General features: G+C 40.7%; 1 protein-coding gene across 1 annotated transcript in view; it reads right to left on the bottom strand.

The window, feature by feature from the left end:
• The window catches only part of LMNTD1 (lamin tail domain containing 1), a 112635-nt gene that overhangs the window by 23739 nt on the left and 69345 nt on the right, over window positions 1-19551 (bottom strand). Inside the window, exons 6-9 of the mRNA XM_088837034.1 lie at window positions 15661-15847; window positions 14525-14644; window positions 8019-8233; window positions 6905-7070 (exon numbers count right to left, since the gene is read on the bottom strand). Of these exons, the coding sequence (XP_088693160.1) occupies window positions 6905-7070; window positions 8019-8233; window positions 14525-14644; window positions 15661-15847 (688 nt within the window). The remainder of the gene's footprint in view (window positions 1-6904; window positions 7071-8018; window positions 8234-14524; window positions 14645-15660; window positions 15848-19551) is intronic.

The following is a 19551-nucleotide window of genomic DNA, read 5'->3' as shown; positions in this document are numbered from 1 at the left end:
ATGTTGAGGTATATCCCTTCTATTCCCACTTTCTGGAGGGTTTTTATCATAAATGGATGTTGAATTTTGTCGAAGGCTTTCTCTGCATCTATTGAGATAATCATATGATTTTTATTTTTCAGTTTGTTAATGTGGTGTATTACGTTGATTGATTTGCGGATATTGAAGAATCCTTGCATTCCTGGGATAAAGCCCACTTGGTCATGATGTATGATCTTCTTAATATGCTGTTGGATTCTGATTGCTAGAATTTTGTTAAGGATTTTTGCATCTATGTTCATCAGTGATATTGGCCTGTAGTTTTCTTTTTTTGTGGGATCTTTACCAGGTTTTGGGATTAGGGTGATGGTGGCCTCATAGAATGAGTTTGGAAGTTTCCCTTCCTCAGCAATTTTCTTGAAGAGTTTGAGTAGAATAGGTGTTAGCTCTTCTCTAAATTTTTGGTAGAATTCAGCTGTGAAGCCGTCTGGACCTGGGCTTTTGTTTGCTGGAAGATTCCTGATTACAGCCTCTAGTTTCGTCCTTGTGATGGGTCTGTTCAGATTTTCTATTTCTTCCTGGTTCAGTTTTGGAAAGTTGTACCTTTCTAGGAATTTGTCCATTTCTTCCAGGTTATTCATTTTATTGCCATATAATTGCTGATAGTATTCTCTAATAATCCTTTGTATTTCTGTGTTGTCAGTTGTGATCTCTCCATTTTCATTTCTAATTTTATTGATTTGGTTCTTCTCCCTTTGTTTCTTGATAAGTCTGGCTAGTGGTTTGTCAATTTTATTTACCTTCTCAAAGAACCAGCTTTTGGCTTTGTTGATTTTTGCTATGGTCTCTTTTGTTTCTTTTGCATTTATCTCTGCCCTAATTTTTACAATTTCTTTCCTTCTAATGACCCTGGGGTTCTTCATTTCTTCCTTTCCTAGTTGCTTTAGATGTAGAGTTAGGTTATTTAGTTGACTTTTTTCTTGTTTCTTGAGGTGTGCCGGTATTGCTATGAACTTCCCCCTTAGCACTGCTTTTACAGTGTCCCAGAGGTTTTGGGTTGTTGTGTTTTCATTTTCATTCATTTCTATGCATATTTTGATTTCTCCTATGATTTGTTCATTATTCAGCAGTGTGTTGTTCAGCCTCCATATGTTGGCATTTTTAATAGTTTTTCTCCCGTAATTGAGATCCAATCTTCCTGCATTGTGGTCAGAAAAGATGCTTGGAATGATTTTAATTTTTTTGAATTTACCAAGGCTAGATTTATGGCCCAGGATGTGATCTATCCTGGAAAAGGTTCCGTGTGCGCTTGAGAAAAAGGTGAAATTCATTGTTTTGGGGTGAAATGTCCTATAGATATCTATTAGGTCTAACTGGTCTATTGTATCATTTAAAGTTTGTGTTTCCTTGTTAATTTTCTGTTTAGTTGATCTATCCATAGCTGTAAGTGGGGTATTAAAATCTCCCACTATTATTGCATTGTTAATTTCCCCTTTCATACTTGTTAGTAATTGTCTTACATATTGCGGTGCTCCTATGTTGGGTGCATAAATATTTATAATTGTTATATCTTCTTCTTGGATTGATCCTTTGATCATTATGTAGTTTCCTTCTTTGTCTCTTTTCACAGCCTTTGTTTTAAAGTCTATTTTATCTGATATGAGTATTGCTACTCCTGCTTTCTTTTGGTCTCTATTTGCATGGAATATCTTTTTCCAGCCCTTCACTTTCAGTCTGTATGTGTCCCTCGTTTTGAGGTGGGTCTCTTGCAGACAACATATATGGGGGCCTTGTTTTTGTACATTCAGCCAGCCTTTGTCTTTTGGTTGGGGCATTCAGCCCATTTACGTTTAAGGTAAATATTGATAAGTACGATCCCGTAGCCATTTTAGTTATTGCTTTGGGTTCAAGTTTATACACCCTTTCTGTGTTTCCTGTCTAGAAAAGATCCTTTAGCATTTGTTGGAGAGCTGGTTTGGTAATGCTGAATTCTCTCAGCTTTTGCTTGTCTGTAAAGCTTTTGATTTCTCCTTCATATTTGAATGAGATCCTTGCTGGGTACAGTAGTCTGGGCTGTAGGTTATTTTCTTTCATCACTTTAAGTATGTCTTGCCATTCCCTCCTGGCCTGAAGAGTTTCTGTTGAAAGATCGGCTGTTATCCTTATGGGAATCCCCTTGTGTGTTATTTTCTGTTTTTCCCTTGCTGCTTTTAATATTTGTTCTTTGTGTTTGATCTTTGTTAATTTGATTAATATGTGTCTTGGAGTATTTCGCCTTGGGTTTATCCTGTTGGGGACTCTCTGGGTTTCTTGGACTTGGGTGATTATTTCTTTCCCTATTTTAGGGAAGTTTTCAACTATTATCTCCTCAAGTATTCTCTCATGGTCTTTCTTTTTGTCTTCTTCTTCTGGGACTCCTATGATTCGAATGTTGGAGCGTTTAACATTGTCCCAGAGGTCTCTAATATTGTTCTCATTTCTTTTAATTCGTTTTTCTTTTTTCCTCTCTGTTTCATTTATTTCTACAATTCTATCTTCTAGCTCGCTTATCCTGTCTTCTGCCTCTGTTATTCTACTGTTTGTTCCCTCCAGAGTGTTTCTAATCTCATCTATTGCATTATTGATTGTATACTGACTCTTATTTCCTCTAAGTCCTTCTTAAACCTTTCTTCCATCTTCTCAATCCTTTTCTCCAGGTTATTTATCTATAACTCCATTTTGCTTTCAAGATTTTGAATAATTTTCACCATCAAAATTCGAAATTCTTTATCAGGTAGATTCCCTATAGCTTCCTCTTTTGTTTGTGTTGGTGGGCATTTATCTTGTTCCTTTACTTGCTGGGTATTTCTCTGCCTCTTCATCTTGCTTATATTGCTTTGCTTGGGGTGGCCTTTCCCTCTTCTGGCCGTTTGTGGAGTTCTCTTTATTATGTAGTTTCTTCGCTGTGTGTGGGGTTGGACAGGTGACTTGTCAAGGTTCCCTGGTTATGGAAGCTTGTGTCGGTGTTCTGGTGGGTGGAGCTGGATTTCTTCTCTCTGGAGTGCAATGAAGTGTCCAGTAATGAGTTATGAGATGTCAGTGGGTTGGAGTGACTTTGGGCAGCCTGTATATTGAAGCTCAGGGCTAGTTTCCTGTGTTACTGGAGAATTTGCGTGGTATGTCTTCTTCTGGAACTTGTTGACCCTTGGGTGGTGCTTGGTTTTAGTGTAGGTATGCAGACGTTTGATGAGCTCCTATCGATTAATGTTCCCTGGAGTCAGGAGTTCTCTGGTGTTCTCAGGATTCTGGCTTAAGCCTCTTGCCTCTGGTTTTTGGTCTTATTCTTAGAGTAGCCTCTAGACATCTCTATCTGTCGTTTCCAAGGTGGTTCCCTCTGTTTTAGCTTCTGTTTGCTGGTCTCTTCAGTGTCTAATTTTGCCCTGATACTAGGGGGCGGGTGGACACTTTTTAAGGCTCAGTTGTTCAGTCCTGTTCTGGGAAGGGAGGAACGCTGCAGACGAATATCTCTGGCGTCTGTGGGGAGTGCTCGCAGCGTCTCGGTCACACTGGGTTTGTCCCTGCTCGCAGCGCATCTGTTGTCCCAGTCTACACTGCAGAGGCTCTAGGTTGCTCTGCCGGGAACTGTCTGAGGCCGGCGCCGGGTTGTATGCACTTCCCAGGTCTGAGCGGCTCAAGTTCAGGTTCTCAGGTACTCCACAAAGGCGCAGACTTGGTTGGGCCTGCGTTTTGTGCCTTCCCCAGTCCGAGCAGCTCAGGGGACCAGGTGTGAGCGCGGTCTCTGCGACTTATCGCCTCCCCAGTCCCCGCCACTCAGTTTTCTGGGTGTACAACCAACGCACCTTCTCAGGGGGATATCGACTGGCCCGAGCCCAAGAAGTCCTGATTAGCAACAAGCCTGTGTGCAGTTTGTATCAGCTGCCTTTCTGGGGCCGCGGTTGCCTCCTCCGGCTCTGGCTGCCCTCCCTGCCTGTCTCGGTGGGGGATGGGGGATGGGCCGACTGCAGCCGGCTCACTCTGCTCAGTCCTTTATTCTGTGAGCGGGGCTGGCCAAGTCGTAGATTAGAGCTTTCCGCCTTTTCGTGGGGAAGCTATCCCAGTCTGCCTTGCTCTCCCCAGTTCTCTCAGATTGTTCTCGCGGCATTCAAGCCCAGTCATGTCTCTAAGCAGTTCAGCCGGCTCCTCCCTGCCCAGCCCCCACTTGCTAATGGCATATGCAGGCGTCTGCGCTGCTTCTCCGCTGGGAGTTACCGTTTGGCGGGTAATCTGTGGGTTTTAAAAAAATCTTAAAAAAAAAAAAGAGGGTTATGTGGCCCTCTGAGATTCCAAGGCTCGCCACAGATTCGCCAGTGAGAGTGTTTCCTGGTGTTTGGAAACTTCTCTCTTTTTAAAGCCTCCCTTCCAGGATGGAGCTCCGTCCTTACTTCTTTTGTCTCTCTTTTTATCTTTTATGTTTTTTCCTACCTCCTTTCGAAGACAATGGGCTGCTTTTCTGGGTGCCTGACGTCCTCTGCCAGGATTCAGAAGTTGTTTTGTGGACTTTACTCTGCGTTCAAATGTTCTTTTGATGAATTTGTAGGGGAGAGAGTGGTCTTGCCGTCCTATTCCTCCGCCATCTTGTTCCTTCTCCTCACAATTGTCTTTTAAAATTATCATTACATCGGACTTCCCTGCTGGTCCAGTGGTTAAGAATCCACCTGCCAGTGCAGGGGACACAGGTTTGAACAGTTGCAGAGCAACTAAGCCTGTATGCCACAACTACTGAGCCAATGCTCTAGGGCCTGTGAGCTGCAACTATTGAGCTTATGCACCCTAAATTCCATACTCTGCAACAAGAGAGGCCACCGCAGTGAAAGAAGCCACACAGTGAGAAGACCTCACACTGCAACAAAAAGTAGCCTCTACTGGCCACAACTAGAAAACACCCCAGTGCAGCAACAAAGACCCAGCACTGTAAAAAATATAAATATATAAATAAATTTTTAAAACTATCACTTTATAATATACAGATACAGTGCACTTTATTTTGAACAAAAAATTTACTGAATAATCAATGTAAGTTGCCGTCACTATAGAAAGGTGTATCAAGAAACTTTGAAGTCAAATTTCTTTGGTAAACAAGTTGTTCAGAATAAGTGAAAGCTATCATTAATTGGAGAAAAACATGAAGGTACTTCTTAAAATCTCAAGTCTTTGGGACTCTGTGGGAGAGGGTGAAGGTGGAATGATTGGAGAGAATGGAATTGTAGCATGTATATTATCATAAGTGACCAGTCCAGGTTCGACGCATAAATTTTCCTCTGTTCATTTCTTTGCATTTGTGCTTTTTTAATAAAATTCTTTTTTAGATATAAAAAAATAAAAAAAATCTCAAGTCTAATTCATAAAGTCCTAAATATGTGTGTCTATAAAATATATATGTATATTAAATGTATATCTATATATATATAAAACTTATTGCTGAAAGAGCTTTTTAAATTTCAGATCCAAGTCTCATACTTTATAGATGAAGCAACTCAGGCACAAAGACATAAGGATACTTAATTTTATGAAATGGAATATATTCAGGACTTTACAGGATTTCCATCTTTCCTCTTCTAAAAGGCATTATTTGGGGGGATGCTATTTTTAGCATGTGTTAGCACACTAGCATGGTGGTTTTCATACTGAGTGTACAGAATCCTGTGATTCCAAATAAGTGCCTCAAAAGTCACAGGGAAGGAAGAGGGAAGAAAATGGGTGGGATTTCCTGGTGGTCCAGAGGATAAGAATCCACCTGCCAATGCAGGGGACATGGGTTCGATCCCTGGTCCAGGAAGATCCGACATGCCACAGGGTAACTAAGCCCATGCACCACAACTACTGAGCCCCAGCACCCTAGAACCTGAGTTCTGCAACAAGAGAAGCCATTGCAATGAGAAGCCCAAGCTCAACAATTAGAGAGTTGCCCCCATTCAATGAAACTAAAGAAAACCCGCGCAAGGCAGCTAAGACCCAGCACAGCCAAATATTAATATAAATGAATAAATAAAAGAAGAAGATAACTGTAGTGGGTAGTGGGAATCACTCTTCTTCAACTTGGATGGGTCTGTTTTCATCCATTTCATATATTGGGATTCTGCCCAAGATTTCACTTAAAAAAGCATCTTTCTGCTAAATATGTTTGTAAATCATTATAACTTCTCTAGGATTTAGCTGCTTTATGAAAGCTTAGGATCTGGCACCATATCTATTCAGTTCTTAATTATTTGGGAGCCTCTGGTGAACCTTGCAAACTTTCCTGCCAGAAAACATCACATAGGCTTACATATTTTTTTTTTCTCCAAGTTTAACAGATTCATGGACTTCCTGAAGTCCATGAACAAATCCTGGGTTAATAACACCAACTGTAAAAGCTGATGCTGGGAAAGATTTAAGGCCAAGGGAGAAGGGGGCAGCAGAGGATGAGGTGGATAGATAGCATTATCCATTCATTGGACATGAATCTGAGCAAATTGCGGGAGATGGTGACAGAGAGGGAAGCCTGGCATGCTGCAGTCCATGAGGTCTCAAAGAGTCGGACACGACTTAGCAACTGAACAACAACAGTAACTCAGACACTGTGCTGCTGCTGCTGCTAAGTCGCTTCAGTCGTGTCCGACTCTGGGCGACCCCACAGACGGCAGCCCAGAGGGCTCCCCCGTCCCTGGGATTCTCCAGGCAAGAACACTGGAGTGGGTTGGTGCTAGAGCAGAAGTATTAGGTTGGCTAAAACTTTGTTTGGGTTTTTCTGCACCATCGCGTGGAAAACCCGAAGGCCATCTATTCTTTAGGATATGAATAATTTTTAACACTTAAGAGACTTTTACTACTTAATCACATTTTTACTAGTTCTGCACACATGCATACATCACTTACTCTCCACTGGAATGGTATCCCTTTGACCTACCTGGACTGGATCAGTCCGGGTTGACCTGGGCTGTCTGGTTAAGCTGTGTTCAGCCATGGAGGTGTTGTGAGCATCGGTCAGTGCACAGTAGGGGTGAGCAGGGACATTAGGACTGTGGCACCATGGGCTGCGAGTGGGGAAAAGGGTTGGTGGGATTTCCTTTTCTCTGTAAAAGAAAAATTGAGCCCAAATTGAACTCTGAAGCCACTTCATCCAGTGATGTGAATAATGAAGGCTCCATTAGAGTTAAAGCATGTTCCAAGATCAGAGAGCATGGCTTTTCCAGTCTCGTGGGCAGCACTGTTATTACATCAGAAGCATTTGACTACTTATAAATGCCACAAATTCTGTACTTTCAGCCACAGCCAGCTCTTGATCCAAAATGAAAGTTCTAGATGATGCAAATCTTCCTCCACCTAAGCACTATGAAAGGCATGGTGATGACTTCTCTGCACTGCTCCTTGGCCTTACCGCTAACAGCAGGGCTGTTATGAAATGAAACAACCAGAGGGGGTCTTAATATCAACTAGTGGAAATTGCCAGCCTTTATTTTCTCATGAGCGTGTCTCTGCTTGCTCTGTGTTTTCATGTTTCAAAACATAAAAGCTATAATGGTTTTTATAGTCCTGTTCAAAATAGAAGTTTTTTTTTTTTTGTCTTTATCGATTTATCTGTTCATCACATTGTCACCCAGTCATTCCCACCTGTTCAACCCTTATTGACGGTAGGAAGGACTCAATTTTTAATAAAAAAATCGAGCAGACTTCCCTGGTGGCTCAGTGGTAATGAATCTGCCTCCCAATTCAGGAGACACGGATGCGATTCCTGATCTGGCAAGATCCCACATGCCAAGGAGCAACTAAGCCCATGTGCCACAACTATTAAGCCTGTGCTCTCGAGCCTGGGAGCAGCAAATACTGAGCCCATGTGCTGCAACTACTGAAGCCCTCATGCCCTAGAGCCCGTGCTCTGCAACAAGAGCAGTCACCACCATGAGAAGCCTGCGTACCACCAGAGAGTAGCCCGTGCTCTCCACAACTAGAGAAAAGCCTGCGTTAGCAACAATGACCCAGCAAAGCCAAAAATGCAATAAAAAAAAAAGAGCATCTTTTACCTCTTAAGAGAAGCTTGAACTCGTTCCATTTGGTATTTTGAGGAATCTATCTTACACTGATCTCGTTTATCTTTAGTTGTAGTTGCAACTGCTGGCCAATGAAACATATGCCTTTGAGGTGTTATACTTGTCATTGAGCATCTGTCAAATTCGATGTCAGTCTCCAATTTCTCCCACGCTTGCTTCCAGTGAATGGGAGTGTACCAGGCAACAGCCTAACAAAAATGATTCATTAATATTAAATACTATTAGAGTTAGGTTTTTAAAATGACATAGGCTTATTGAGGGCTTCCCAGATAGCTCAGTTGGTAAAGAATCTGCCTGCAATGCAGGAGGCCCTGATTTGATTCCTGGGTTAGGAAGGTCTGCTGGAGAAGGGATAGGCTACCCACTCCAGTATTCTTGGGGTTCCCTGGTGGCTCAGCTGGTAAAGAATCCACCTGAAATGTGGGCGACCTGGGTTTGATCCCTGGGTTCGGAAGATCCCTTGGAGAAGGGAAAGGCTACCCACTCCGGTATTCTGGCCTGGAGAATTCCATGCACTATATAGTACATGGGGTCGCAAAAAGTCGGACACGACTGAGTGACTTTCACTTCACTTCACTTCAGGCTTATTGCAATAAAATTTCAGTCAAACTGTAATGTCATTTATGTACTGTGAAATGATTAGTGAAACACACAATGAGGCTATAATGAGACATCCTGCCTTAGTTTCCAACTCTGAAAATTTCAAGCTGCATCTCCTCAGTCAGGTTAGTCACTTACTCCCTTGGAATGTGCCCTTATATGTAAAATGGGGAAGGTAGTGGCTATATGACAGCGTTACGAGATTCAGTTAAGCTACTGAATTTCATAATTAAAAGGAACTGTGCAAAAAGTTATATTAATGAGCTAAATTTTAATAGTTAATATATTTTGTATATTATATATTTATATAATAATTTATATATACATTAAATATAATATAAATATTAAATATGGGGCTTTCCTGGTGGCTCAGTGGTAGAGAATCCATCTGCAAGGCAGGAGATACAGGTTCAGTCCCTGGGTTGGCAAGATCCCCTGGAGAAGGAAGTGGCAACCCACTCTAGTATTCTTGCTTAGAGAATCCCATGGACAGAGGAGCCAGGAAAGCTAGAGTCCATGGGGTTGTAAAAGCATCAGACACCACTCAGTAACTAAACAGCAACAATATTAAATATATTATATTTTAAATATCAGTTCAGTTCAGTTCAGTTCAGTCGCTCAGTCGTGTCCGACTCTTTGCGACCCCATGAATCACAGCATGCCAGGCCTCCCTGTCCACTACCAACTCCCTGAGTTCACTCAAACTCATGTCCATTGAGTCGGTGATGCCATCCAGCCATCTCATTCTCTGTCGTCCCCTTCTCCTCCCCCCACAATCCCTCCTAGCATCAGAGTCTTTTCCAGTGAGTCAACTCGTCGCATGAGGTGGCCAAAGTATTGGAGTTTCAGCTTCAGCATCAGTCCTTCCAATGAACACCCAGGACTGATCTCTTTTAGAATGGATTGGTTGGATCTCCTTGCAGTCCAAGGGACTCTCAAGAGTCTTCTCCAACACCACAGTTCAAAAGCATCAATTCTTCAGCGATCAGCTTTCTTCACAGTCCAACTCTCACATCCATACATGACCACGGGAAAAACCATAGCCTTGACTAGACGGACCTTGGTTGGCAAAGTAATGTCTCTGCTTTTTAATATGCTATCTAGGTTGGTCATAACTTTCCTTCCAAGGAGTAAGCGTCTTTTAATTTCATGTAATTTTAAATATAGTATAAATATATATATTAGATAATATAAATATGGGCTTCCCTAGTGGCTCAGATGGTAAAGAATCTACCTTAGATGGTAAAGAATCTTCCTACAATTCAGGGTTTCATCTTCAAACCTGGATTTGACCCCTGGAGAAACTTCCCTGAAGAAAGGAATGGCTACTTACTCTAGTATTCTTGCCTGGAGAATTCCATGAACAGAGGAGCCTGGAGGGCTACAGTCTATAGGGTCACAAAGAGTCAGACACAACTGAGTGACTAGCATACACACACACAAACATATCTAAATATATACATATATTATTTGAGATGGGAAAATGGGTGCTAAAACTAAAGACATGAAGAGGAAACCACGTTCTCCAAGCTAGAATCCTAGGTGGGCAGTTTGTTTTGGCTTCCTGAATATGTGGCATGTATACAACATATATGTGCAAAAATCATTCAGAAAAATCATGTGTAGTGACTGATAATTATGTCTTTGTTCAACAGACAAAGTTAAACACTGCAGTGTACCCAAACGATCTACTGTTCTTGTGATCTGTTTTTAGTTTACAAAATTATAGAGGCTTAGATTGATGTTATATCTATTGAAAGACCTTCTGTTTGCCTTGATAAGTTAAACACACATAAAAACAACACAAGGCAAGTTCAGCTAGGCAAAGAAAGAGAAAGATGAAAGAGTTTAAAAAATTTTAATTTCATAGATCACAGCAGGAAACCCCACTTTTGGTTCAGGTCATCAGTTAGGGATTCTCCTCTTTTGCAGCTCAAATAGATATTTTTGTGGAAAATATGTTAATCATCTTTTGAGTGAGATCTCTCTCAATTAGATTGTAAGCCTTTCCTAGCCAAGAGCAATATTTTATTTCTTCCTGTATTATAAGGGACTTAAAAATATCTACTGATAATGACAATGATAATGTGATCAAATAAAATGATATAGTTTTAATCTCACTTCTGAAATGTTGACCATATGAACCTTGTGAGCTATTTTTAGTACCTAACAGAAAAATTTTTGGAGTTGGAATGTCTGGTTTTATTTTACTTTTGCCATTTTGCCAGTCATGTGACCTTGAGAAAGCCATTTAACTTTCCAAGCCCCATTTTCTTCCTCAGATTCTAAATAATCTGAGAATCAAAGGAGATAATGCACATATAAACAGCCCTTCATGAGTTGCTGCAGCACTGGAATTTGGAGCTCCATATTTTCTGAGAACAATGTATTGGGAAAATTCAAGGCATTCAGTCATATGAGATGCCTATTAAATTTTTGACATGTAATGTAGAGGCTACAAATCATACAGGGCAAAAATGTGGTTGGTGAAAAAAATCTAGCCTTGTTTAAAAATCAATAGCCTCATAGAGTCATAGTGATTGTACTATATAATCTTACAGAATCTCGTAACAGAGCAGGACTAAATCTACCTTTATATTACACCATATGGTTTGTAGCTGATTGAATATTAACCATTGCCAAGTTAGTGATGAACCAAAAAGTAGTCTGTCATACTTTATTTTAGGTTTCTATTTTTAGAGTTAGACACAACTTAGTGACTGAAAAATGATATAACTTTTCTTTGCCACACTTTTTTTTTTTAAGTATTTTTCAAGTCTAGACTCAGGACCTATTCTAATCTATGTCATTGTCTACTATTGTTTTAGTCAGATTTCAAGTTCTGTAACTTCTCCCACAGATACGAATTATTTTCAACACACAAGTTATATCAACAGAAAGCAATTCCAGGATCGCAAAGAAAGCTTGAATCTGTTTTTCAGCATGTCTATGGGAATGTAGCAACCTATCATTTCAAGGAAAATTTGTCTGGCAAATTTTTCAGATAGTGAGCTCCAGTATCACTGAGGTGAGAACAGGAATTAATTGTTATTTAAAAGAAGGGGAGAATTTTGTGCTTGTATTAGGGTTTTTAGATTGACAAAGTCACACCTCGGTGTATTTAATGGAAATATTTTCTATTTGAATTAAACAATGCTGATTGCTTTACCATGGGATGGAAATTCCAAAAGGATGTGACCTTAAAAAAGTGGCTTGAGCTGAAGTCTGAAAGGTGAGTAGGAATTAATAGGTAAGCAGAGGAAGAGAGAAAGAGTCTGTGGAGAGGCAAAAGCATGTGCAAAGGCCTCGTGGCTTGAGGGAGGAGTTTGGAAAATAAGAGAAGCCACAGGGAGGTGTGAGTTAGGGAGGAGGAAAGGGGCAATACACTATGATTCAAGTCAACTGGGTGAACTTCTGTCATCTGCAGACTCAGGTGCATTATGCTCTCTGATGTTTTTCTAGATCCTCTCCTTTACAGGGTTGAATGTCTAATGTGAGTTGCCACACTGTATGCACCAGCTTCTACTAAAGCATTGTTTCACAGTAATGCAATTATTTATTGTTACATATCAATTTTTACTACCAGACTCATGAGCTTTCTGAGGACAAGAATCATGCAACAATTACGTTTTTTTCCCAGCTTCTCGCACAAAGTTTGGCAGATAATAAATATATGTAAACATTTCCTGTATGAATCAACCAGTTTCACTCTTATACTAACAGACAAAATTATTTGTGTTTACATCACCCTGAAGAAACGGTCTGAACCTATATGTGCCAAGTAGATCAAACCAATCAGTAAAAGGGAAACTCAAAATGCCAACTTTAATTCAGTGGCAAAGAGGGACAGTTCACTAAAATGTGCCTTCCAGGAGCTCAGGGACCTTGTCTGTCTGGTTCAACACCCAGTGCCTGGGACACTGTACACACACAGTGTCTGACTCTTTGTGACCCCATGGACTGTAACACGCCAGGCTTCTCTCTCCATGGAATTCTCCAGGCAAGAATACTGGAGTGGGTTGCTATGTCCTCCTCCAGGGGATCTTCCCAACCCAGGGATCAAACCCAAGTCTCCTGCATTGCAGGCAGATTCTCTACCATCTTGAGCTACCAGGGAAGCCCTAAGTGTTTGCATAATGGCTAAATGGGTGGATAAATGTGGTGAAAGGTCTGAAACAATAATGCCTTAATCCTGAGTTCTGCTAATGATTTCTTATGCTGCTGCTGCTGCTAAGTCACTTCAGTCGTGTCTGACTCTGTGCGACCCCAGAGATGGCAGCCCACCAGGCTCCCCAGTCCCTGGGATTCTCCAGGCAAGAACACTGGAGTGGGTTACAATTTCCTTCTCCAATGCATGAAAGTGAAAAGTGAAAGTGAAGTCGCTCAGTCGTGTCCGACTCTAAGCGACCCCATGGACTGCAGCCTACTAGACTCCTCTGTCCATGGGATTTTCCAGGCAAGAGTACTGGAGTGGGTTGCCATTGCCTTCTCCAGATTTCTTATGAGGCTGAGTAAATAACTTAGATTACATAACTTTATTTTCCCCATCAGTCACAACTACTGGCAGTATTACAGAATTGTTTGTGCCCATAGAAATATGAGACAAGTGAGTAAAGCCTGCAAATTACATCTAAAGCGTGTTCACTCCATCTAATGCTAACTGTGTGTTCTCACAGAAAGACATTAAATGACTCTTAGTTAATTAGCAAATGTACTCTGAGGGATAGTCAGGTATAATGCAGCAAGAAAGAAACTCAGAAATAGATTTTGATCAATATGTTGTGTGAATTAGTAATTATAGGACATAGTAACTTAGGCTTGCGGTAAGAAAAGGCAGAGATTAAAAAAATCTAAAGAATGGCTTTGAGAAAGGAGTAAATTTTTTGTTGTAAAAAAGGATACCTTTACACTTTACTGGCATGTTTTGGGGTATATAGGCTAATATTATACCAAAAAAGGCAGAGTGAAAGTATAAAATTGTAGAATATTGGTAATGAGTTATATAGAGTTATTTCTTTTTTAATTTATTTTTTAATTGAAGGATAATTGCTTTACAGAATTTTGCTTTCTGTCAAACCTCAACTTGAATCAGCCATAGGTATACATATATCCCCTCCCTCTTGAATCATAGTTATTTCTAGTAGACTTAATTTTTACAGTGAATAAAGTATAATGTGTGTGCGCTTAGTCCCTCAGTCATGACCAACTCCTTGCTACCCAGTGGACTGTAGCCCACCAGGCTCCTGTGTCCATGGGATTTTCCAAGCAAGAATACTGGGAGTGGGTTGCCACTTCCTCCTCCAGTAGATCTTCTCCACCCAGGGATCGTATTAGCCTCTCTTGAGTCTCCTGCATTGTCAGGCAGATTGTTTACCACTAGCACCACCTGGGAAGCCCGAATAAAGTATATAGTCACTACAAGTTAGAGTCTATAGTCCACTGAGAGTAGGAATCTTGACCTGTGTTATATTCCCAACATTTATCACACTTATCACAGCCCTGGGAATACAGAAGAATCTCAACAAGCAATTGAGAAATGAAGAAACTAATAGAAAAAAGCCCACATGTGGTTTCTTCCTTTCTCATCCTTCTCTTCAGGAGAAGGCCAAATGCCATAAATAAAATGCATGCTTGATTCTGAAACTTGAAGTCACTTCTAGAAATACAGGATATTAAAATTATCTTTGCCAAACTATAAGCACCTCTTTGGCACGAAGAGAGGCTGCTACTGATTTGCCTGACATGTTATGACAGTTAGTGATGGTTCTTTCCAAGCTTTTAAAGATGAAAAACTCATTGAGCGAGCTAAGAGGGGAAAGGAGGACACAAGCAGAGTTATCCGTTCTATTAAAAACCATCATCAAGGACTGGACACTGACTTCACCATTAGGTTTGCACAGGATTGTTGTACAGTTTGGGCCTGTGTAAAACCTGTCTTGTTCCTTCCAAAGAAAATCAGATGGTGACTGATGCTTCACTTCAGATGCTGCTGTCCAGACCTGTAAGAAAAGATTTTGTTAATGACAATTGCCAGTGGAGTTCAATGTAGTTTTATAACTGTAAGAGCTATTGCAACACATCTTTTAAACAGGTGAGGTTTTTTTTTAAGATTAAAAAAATCTTTATTGAATTTGGCATAATGTTGCTTCTGTTTCATGTTTTGGCTTTTTGGCTTCAAGGTATGTGTGATCTTAGCTTCCCGATGAGGGATTGAACCTGCACCCGCTGCATCGGAAGGTGAAGTCTTAACTACTAGACCTGCAGGGAAGTCCCAGAGGTCTTTAAAATATACTGACATCCAAACCAGTCAATCCTAAGGGAAATCAACCCTGAATACTTGTTGGAAAGACTGATGCTGAAGCTGAATTTCCAATACTTTGGCCACCTGATGCGAAGAGCTGACTCATTGAAAAAGACCCTGATGCTGGGGGAAGATTGAAGGCAAAAGGAGAAGGGGATGACAGAGAATGAGATGGTTGGATAGCATCACTGATTCAATGGACACAAACTTGGGCGAACTCCGGGAAATGGTGAGGGACAGGGAAGGCTGATGTGCTGCAGTCCATGGTGTCACAAACAGTCAGACACAACTTAATGACTGAACAGCAACAATAATCTGTAATGTCAAGTTGTATAACTTCAAAGCTAGTGTCTGTAGTTTAGAGGGATGCCTGAGAAAGAGGGAGGCATTCTTTAGCATCATCTAAGCAAAACTTCTCTTTCCTTTCTTTTAAAGACTGTGCTGCTTAGTTTTAAGAACTTAGAGATTTCATTTTGATAATTAAAGCATAAACACACAAAGCATTGTATGCCAAATTGAAGAAAACTACAGAAATTTAATTATGAGAATTTATTTTCAGAGATGGACAAAGTGGCACAATTAACTAACAACAACCCAGAAGTCACCGTTAACAGAGAGATCAAAGAAACCACCAGTGCTAAGCCACAGTCTGACTGAGGAAATGAAGCTTTTCCTGTACAATTCTAGTTCGTAGTATTTATATCTTATACTCACTGTTACTGTGGAATTGGCCTGCATTATGATCCTGGGAAGGAATCGGTAGAGAGAGACTGTTTGTCCGTTCACGTTTTGTTGGAGAGTATGATTTCCAATTTCCAGCTCTTTGTCGGGGGAAGAGTTAATGAGCTTCACGAATAAACCCTTGACATTCACCTCAGCTATTTTAATGTCTCCAATAGCACTAGCAAATAAAATGCAAAGATTATAAATTGCATTCAGAGGAGCAGGTCTTTAGCTCACTTTAAGAAAAGAAAAATAAATATGCTTTGGAAGTTGTTGCTGAGCAGTGTATTCTGTTGGACAAATTCCATGCAGAAATAGTGTATTTTGTGTCCTAAGCAAATGGTGTGATTTCTTAGTTCTGCATGTTTATCTGTGGAAAGAATTATTTTTACATAAAATACTTAAAGAAAACTTTAAAAAATGCTTCAGGTATCAAGGTAAAGACACCATTGTTGGTATTTAGCTGCTCAGTTGTGTCCAACTCTTTCTGGACATGGATGGATGTAGTCCATGGGATTCTTCTGTCCCACCATCTTTGTCCATGGGATTTTTTTAGGCAAGAATACTAGAGTGGGTTGTTATTTCTTTCTCCAAAGGATCTTCCTGACCCAGGGTCGAACCTGTGTCCCCTGCATTGCAAGGCAGATTCTTAGCCACTGGACCACCAGGGAAGCCCTAAAGATGCCATGCCATGCCATGCTAAGTTGCTTCAGTCATGCCTGACTGTGTGACGCGATGGACTGTAGCCTGCCAGGCTTCTCTGTCCATGGAATTCTCCAGGCAAGAATACTGAGTGGGTTGCCATGTCCTCCTCCAGGTGATCTTCCCTACCCAGGGATTGAACCTGAATCTCATTAAGTCTCCTTCACTGGCAGATAGGTTCTTTACCACTAGCGCTACCCAGGATGTCCAAAGATGCCGTCAGTTCAGTTCAGTTCAGTCGCTCAGTCGTGTCCGACTCTTTGCAACCCCATGAATCACAGCACGCCAGGCCTCCCTGTCCATCACCAACTCCCGGAGTTCACTCAGACTCGGAAGGTGTAATTATTATTATTTAAATTTCTTACTGTTCGTCACAAAACCACTGAGACATAAAACTCTCAGTTAGGTCAAGAGGAAAGTTAAACTAGTTTATTTCTGATAAAGTTACTGTGAACTTGAATAACAACTATGTGCCTAAAAGAATTCTGCAAACTTAAAACAATATATAAATATAAGACGGTATTTTTTCTAATATGTGTTGAGATCTTAGCATGTACCAGGGACCAGCCTAACCATTTATATATAAGCATTTTTCGAAGTGTGGGCCACAGCCTATTAGTACATCATGAAGTTCCTTTGGTGGGTTAGGGTCATCATTTTTAAAATGGAACCAATAATATGAACCATACTTATGACATGCCAGGGACTTTTAAAATATTATATTTCTGTATGGCTATAATTTTATTTCCATAATTCCAAAATCCAAAACTATCTGAAAAACCAAAAGCTTTCTTAAAAAAATAATAAAACACCAAAAAAAAAATTAAAACAAAATTTGACTGAATTCCTTTAATGGCACAATCTGACCTGAAACTGAGGTAAGGTTAGTTACAGTCTTCATTCATGGTTTGTGTGACTACTCATCAGTTTGACTGTGGAAAGATTACTGCTTCATTTTGGATACTTCTCTCAGCCTTCTTGGGGGGTTTATGTCATATGTGTTCTAGTTGCTATATTACTTTCTTAAAATCCTCCAAATTCTGACTTTGGAAACATGTAAGTCTCCAAGTATTTTGGTGACGGTATTGTGGACAAGTACTTATTTAATTGTCACAAAAAGGCTACATATTTCTTATTGAAGGTGACTGTCAAAAATTTGAGAAATACTGCATCATCTCATTTAATTCTCACAACAACCCAGTGAGAGAGTGCTATTTTTTAATCCCACTTTATGGATAAGGAAGGGACTTCCCAGGCAGCACTAGGGGTAAAGAACCTGCCTGCCAATGCAGGAGACATATAAGAGACATGGGTTCAGTCCCTTGGTTGGGAAGATTCTCTGGGGGAGGAAATGGCAACCCACTCCAGTATACTTGCCTGGAGAATCCCACGGACAGGGGAGCCTGGCGGGCTACAGTCCATAGGGTTGAAAAGAGTCGGACACTGAAGCAACTTAGCATGCACTCACATAGATAAGCAAACTGAGGTTTAGAGACATCAATTACCATGTCCAAGGTCATTCAATAAATGTTAGTGCTTGTTCTTCTTTTACAGCTAGTAAATTCTCAACGAGATTTGGTCAAATCATTCAAAATTTTCAAATCTTGCATACAACGTGGTGGTTGAGCACTGTTAGAATACACACACAGCACGGATTGCTGACACCAAATGAATCAGTGGTCTCCAACCACACCTGGCTCCTTACTCATTGGCAGCACATTGTGACCATGAACTGAGCCATCACATTCTGTCATTCCTTCAAAAACGTTCAAATCCCCGCCTCATGTCTCCAGCTTTACTGTCAGAAGATGATCTAAGAAAATAGGGCCATCAGAGAGAAGTGTGTTTTCCCGCTTTCCCCTTAGAAACAGGTTCAGTCCTGCTCACAGGGACCTCTTGGTCCCAGCCACCTCTTTTCAGTGCAGGAGGAACCCTTCTCCATTGGAAGTGAAACGACTTACCGCCTCCTCCAGCTGCTTTGGTGTTTCAGTCCCGTTCCTTCTCTTCTTTTGACACTAACTTCTCCCTCAAACGGCCTCTCTCCCCTCAAATATGTACATATCTGCCAAGTGCTACACCATTCAACGCAGAAAAACACAATCCTCACAATCCTCTTCCACTTCACACTGCCATCACAACCCAGCTTTAGGAGATACGCCGTCACAAATTCATCTCTTATTCACTTCCTCAACCCACAACAGTGTATTTCTGCCTTAGAACAAGATGATCAGTGCCTTCTCAGTTGGCGAACTGAGTGGTAACTTTTCAGTCTTTGTCTTTTTTAAAATTGAGGTATAATTGACATATAACATTATATTAGTTTTGGGTATACAACATAATGATTCAACATTTGTACATAAGACAAAATGATCATGATAAGTCTAGTTAACACGGATCACCATATATAGCTACAATTCTTTTTTTTTCTTGTGATGAAAACTTTAAGATCTACTCTCTTAAAAACTTTCGATACAATGCAGTGTTACTGAATATTGCCTATGGTCACCATGCTGTACATTATATTCCCATGACTTATTTGTTTTATAAATGGAAATTTGTGGCCCTCCTTTTCCCATTTTGCCACCCCCTCTACCCCTGCTTTTGGCAACCAATCTGTTCTCTGTATCTCTGAGTTCTTTTGTTTTTTTAGGTTTCATTGGTAAATGAAGTCATATGGTATTTGTCTTTCTCTGGCTTATTTTACTTAGTATAATGCCCACAAGCGGAGAAGGCCGTGGCAAGCCATTCCAGTACTCTTGCCTAGAAAATCCCATGGGTGGAGGAGCCTGGTAGGCTGCAGTCCGTGGGGTCGCTAAGGGTCGGACACGACTGAGCGACTTCACTTTCACTTTTCACTTTCCACTTTCACACATTGGAGAAGGAAATGGCAACCCACTCTAGTGTTCTTGCCTGGAGAATCCCAGGGACGAGAGAGCCTGGTGGGCTGCCGTCTATGGGGTCACACAGAGTTGGACACGACTGAAGTAACTTAGCAGCAGCAGCAGCAGCAGCAATGCCCACAAGACCCATCCATGTTGTTGCAAATGGCAAAAATTTAATTTTTTAATAGCTGAATAATATTGCATTTTATATTTATACCACATTTTATTTATTCATTCATTTTATTTTATTTACTACTGATTCATTTTATTTACTCATTTATTTACTCATCCATTGACG

Source organism: Moschus berezovskii, chromosome 6 (assembly GCF_049115385.1).
Source record: "Moschus berezovskii isolate FMDL1 chromosome 6, NW_MosBer_1.0, whole genome shotgun sequence".
In the NCBI taxonomy this organism is placed as follows: Eukaryota; Metazoa; Chordata; class Mammalia; order Artiodactyla; family Moschidae; genus Moschus; species Moschus berezovskii.
Note: the sequence above shows the minus strand (reverse complement) of the source record. Positions and strands in the feature narration are given on the sequence as shown.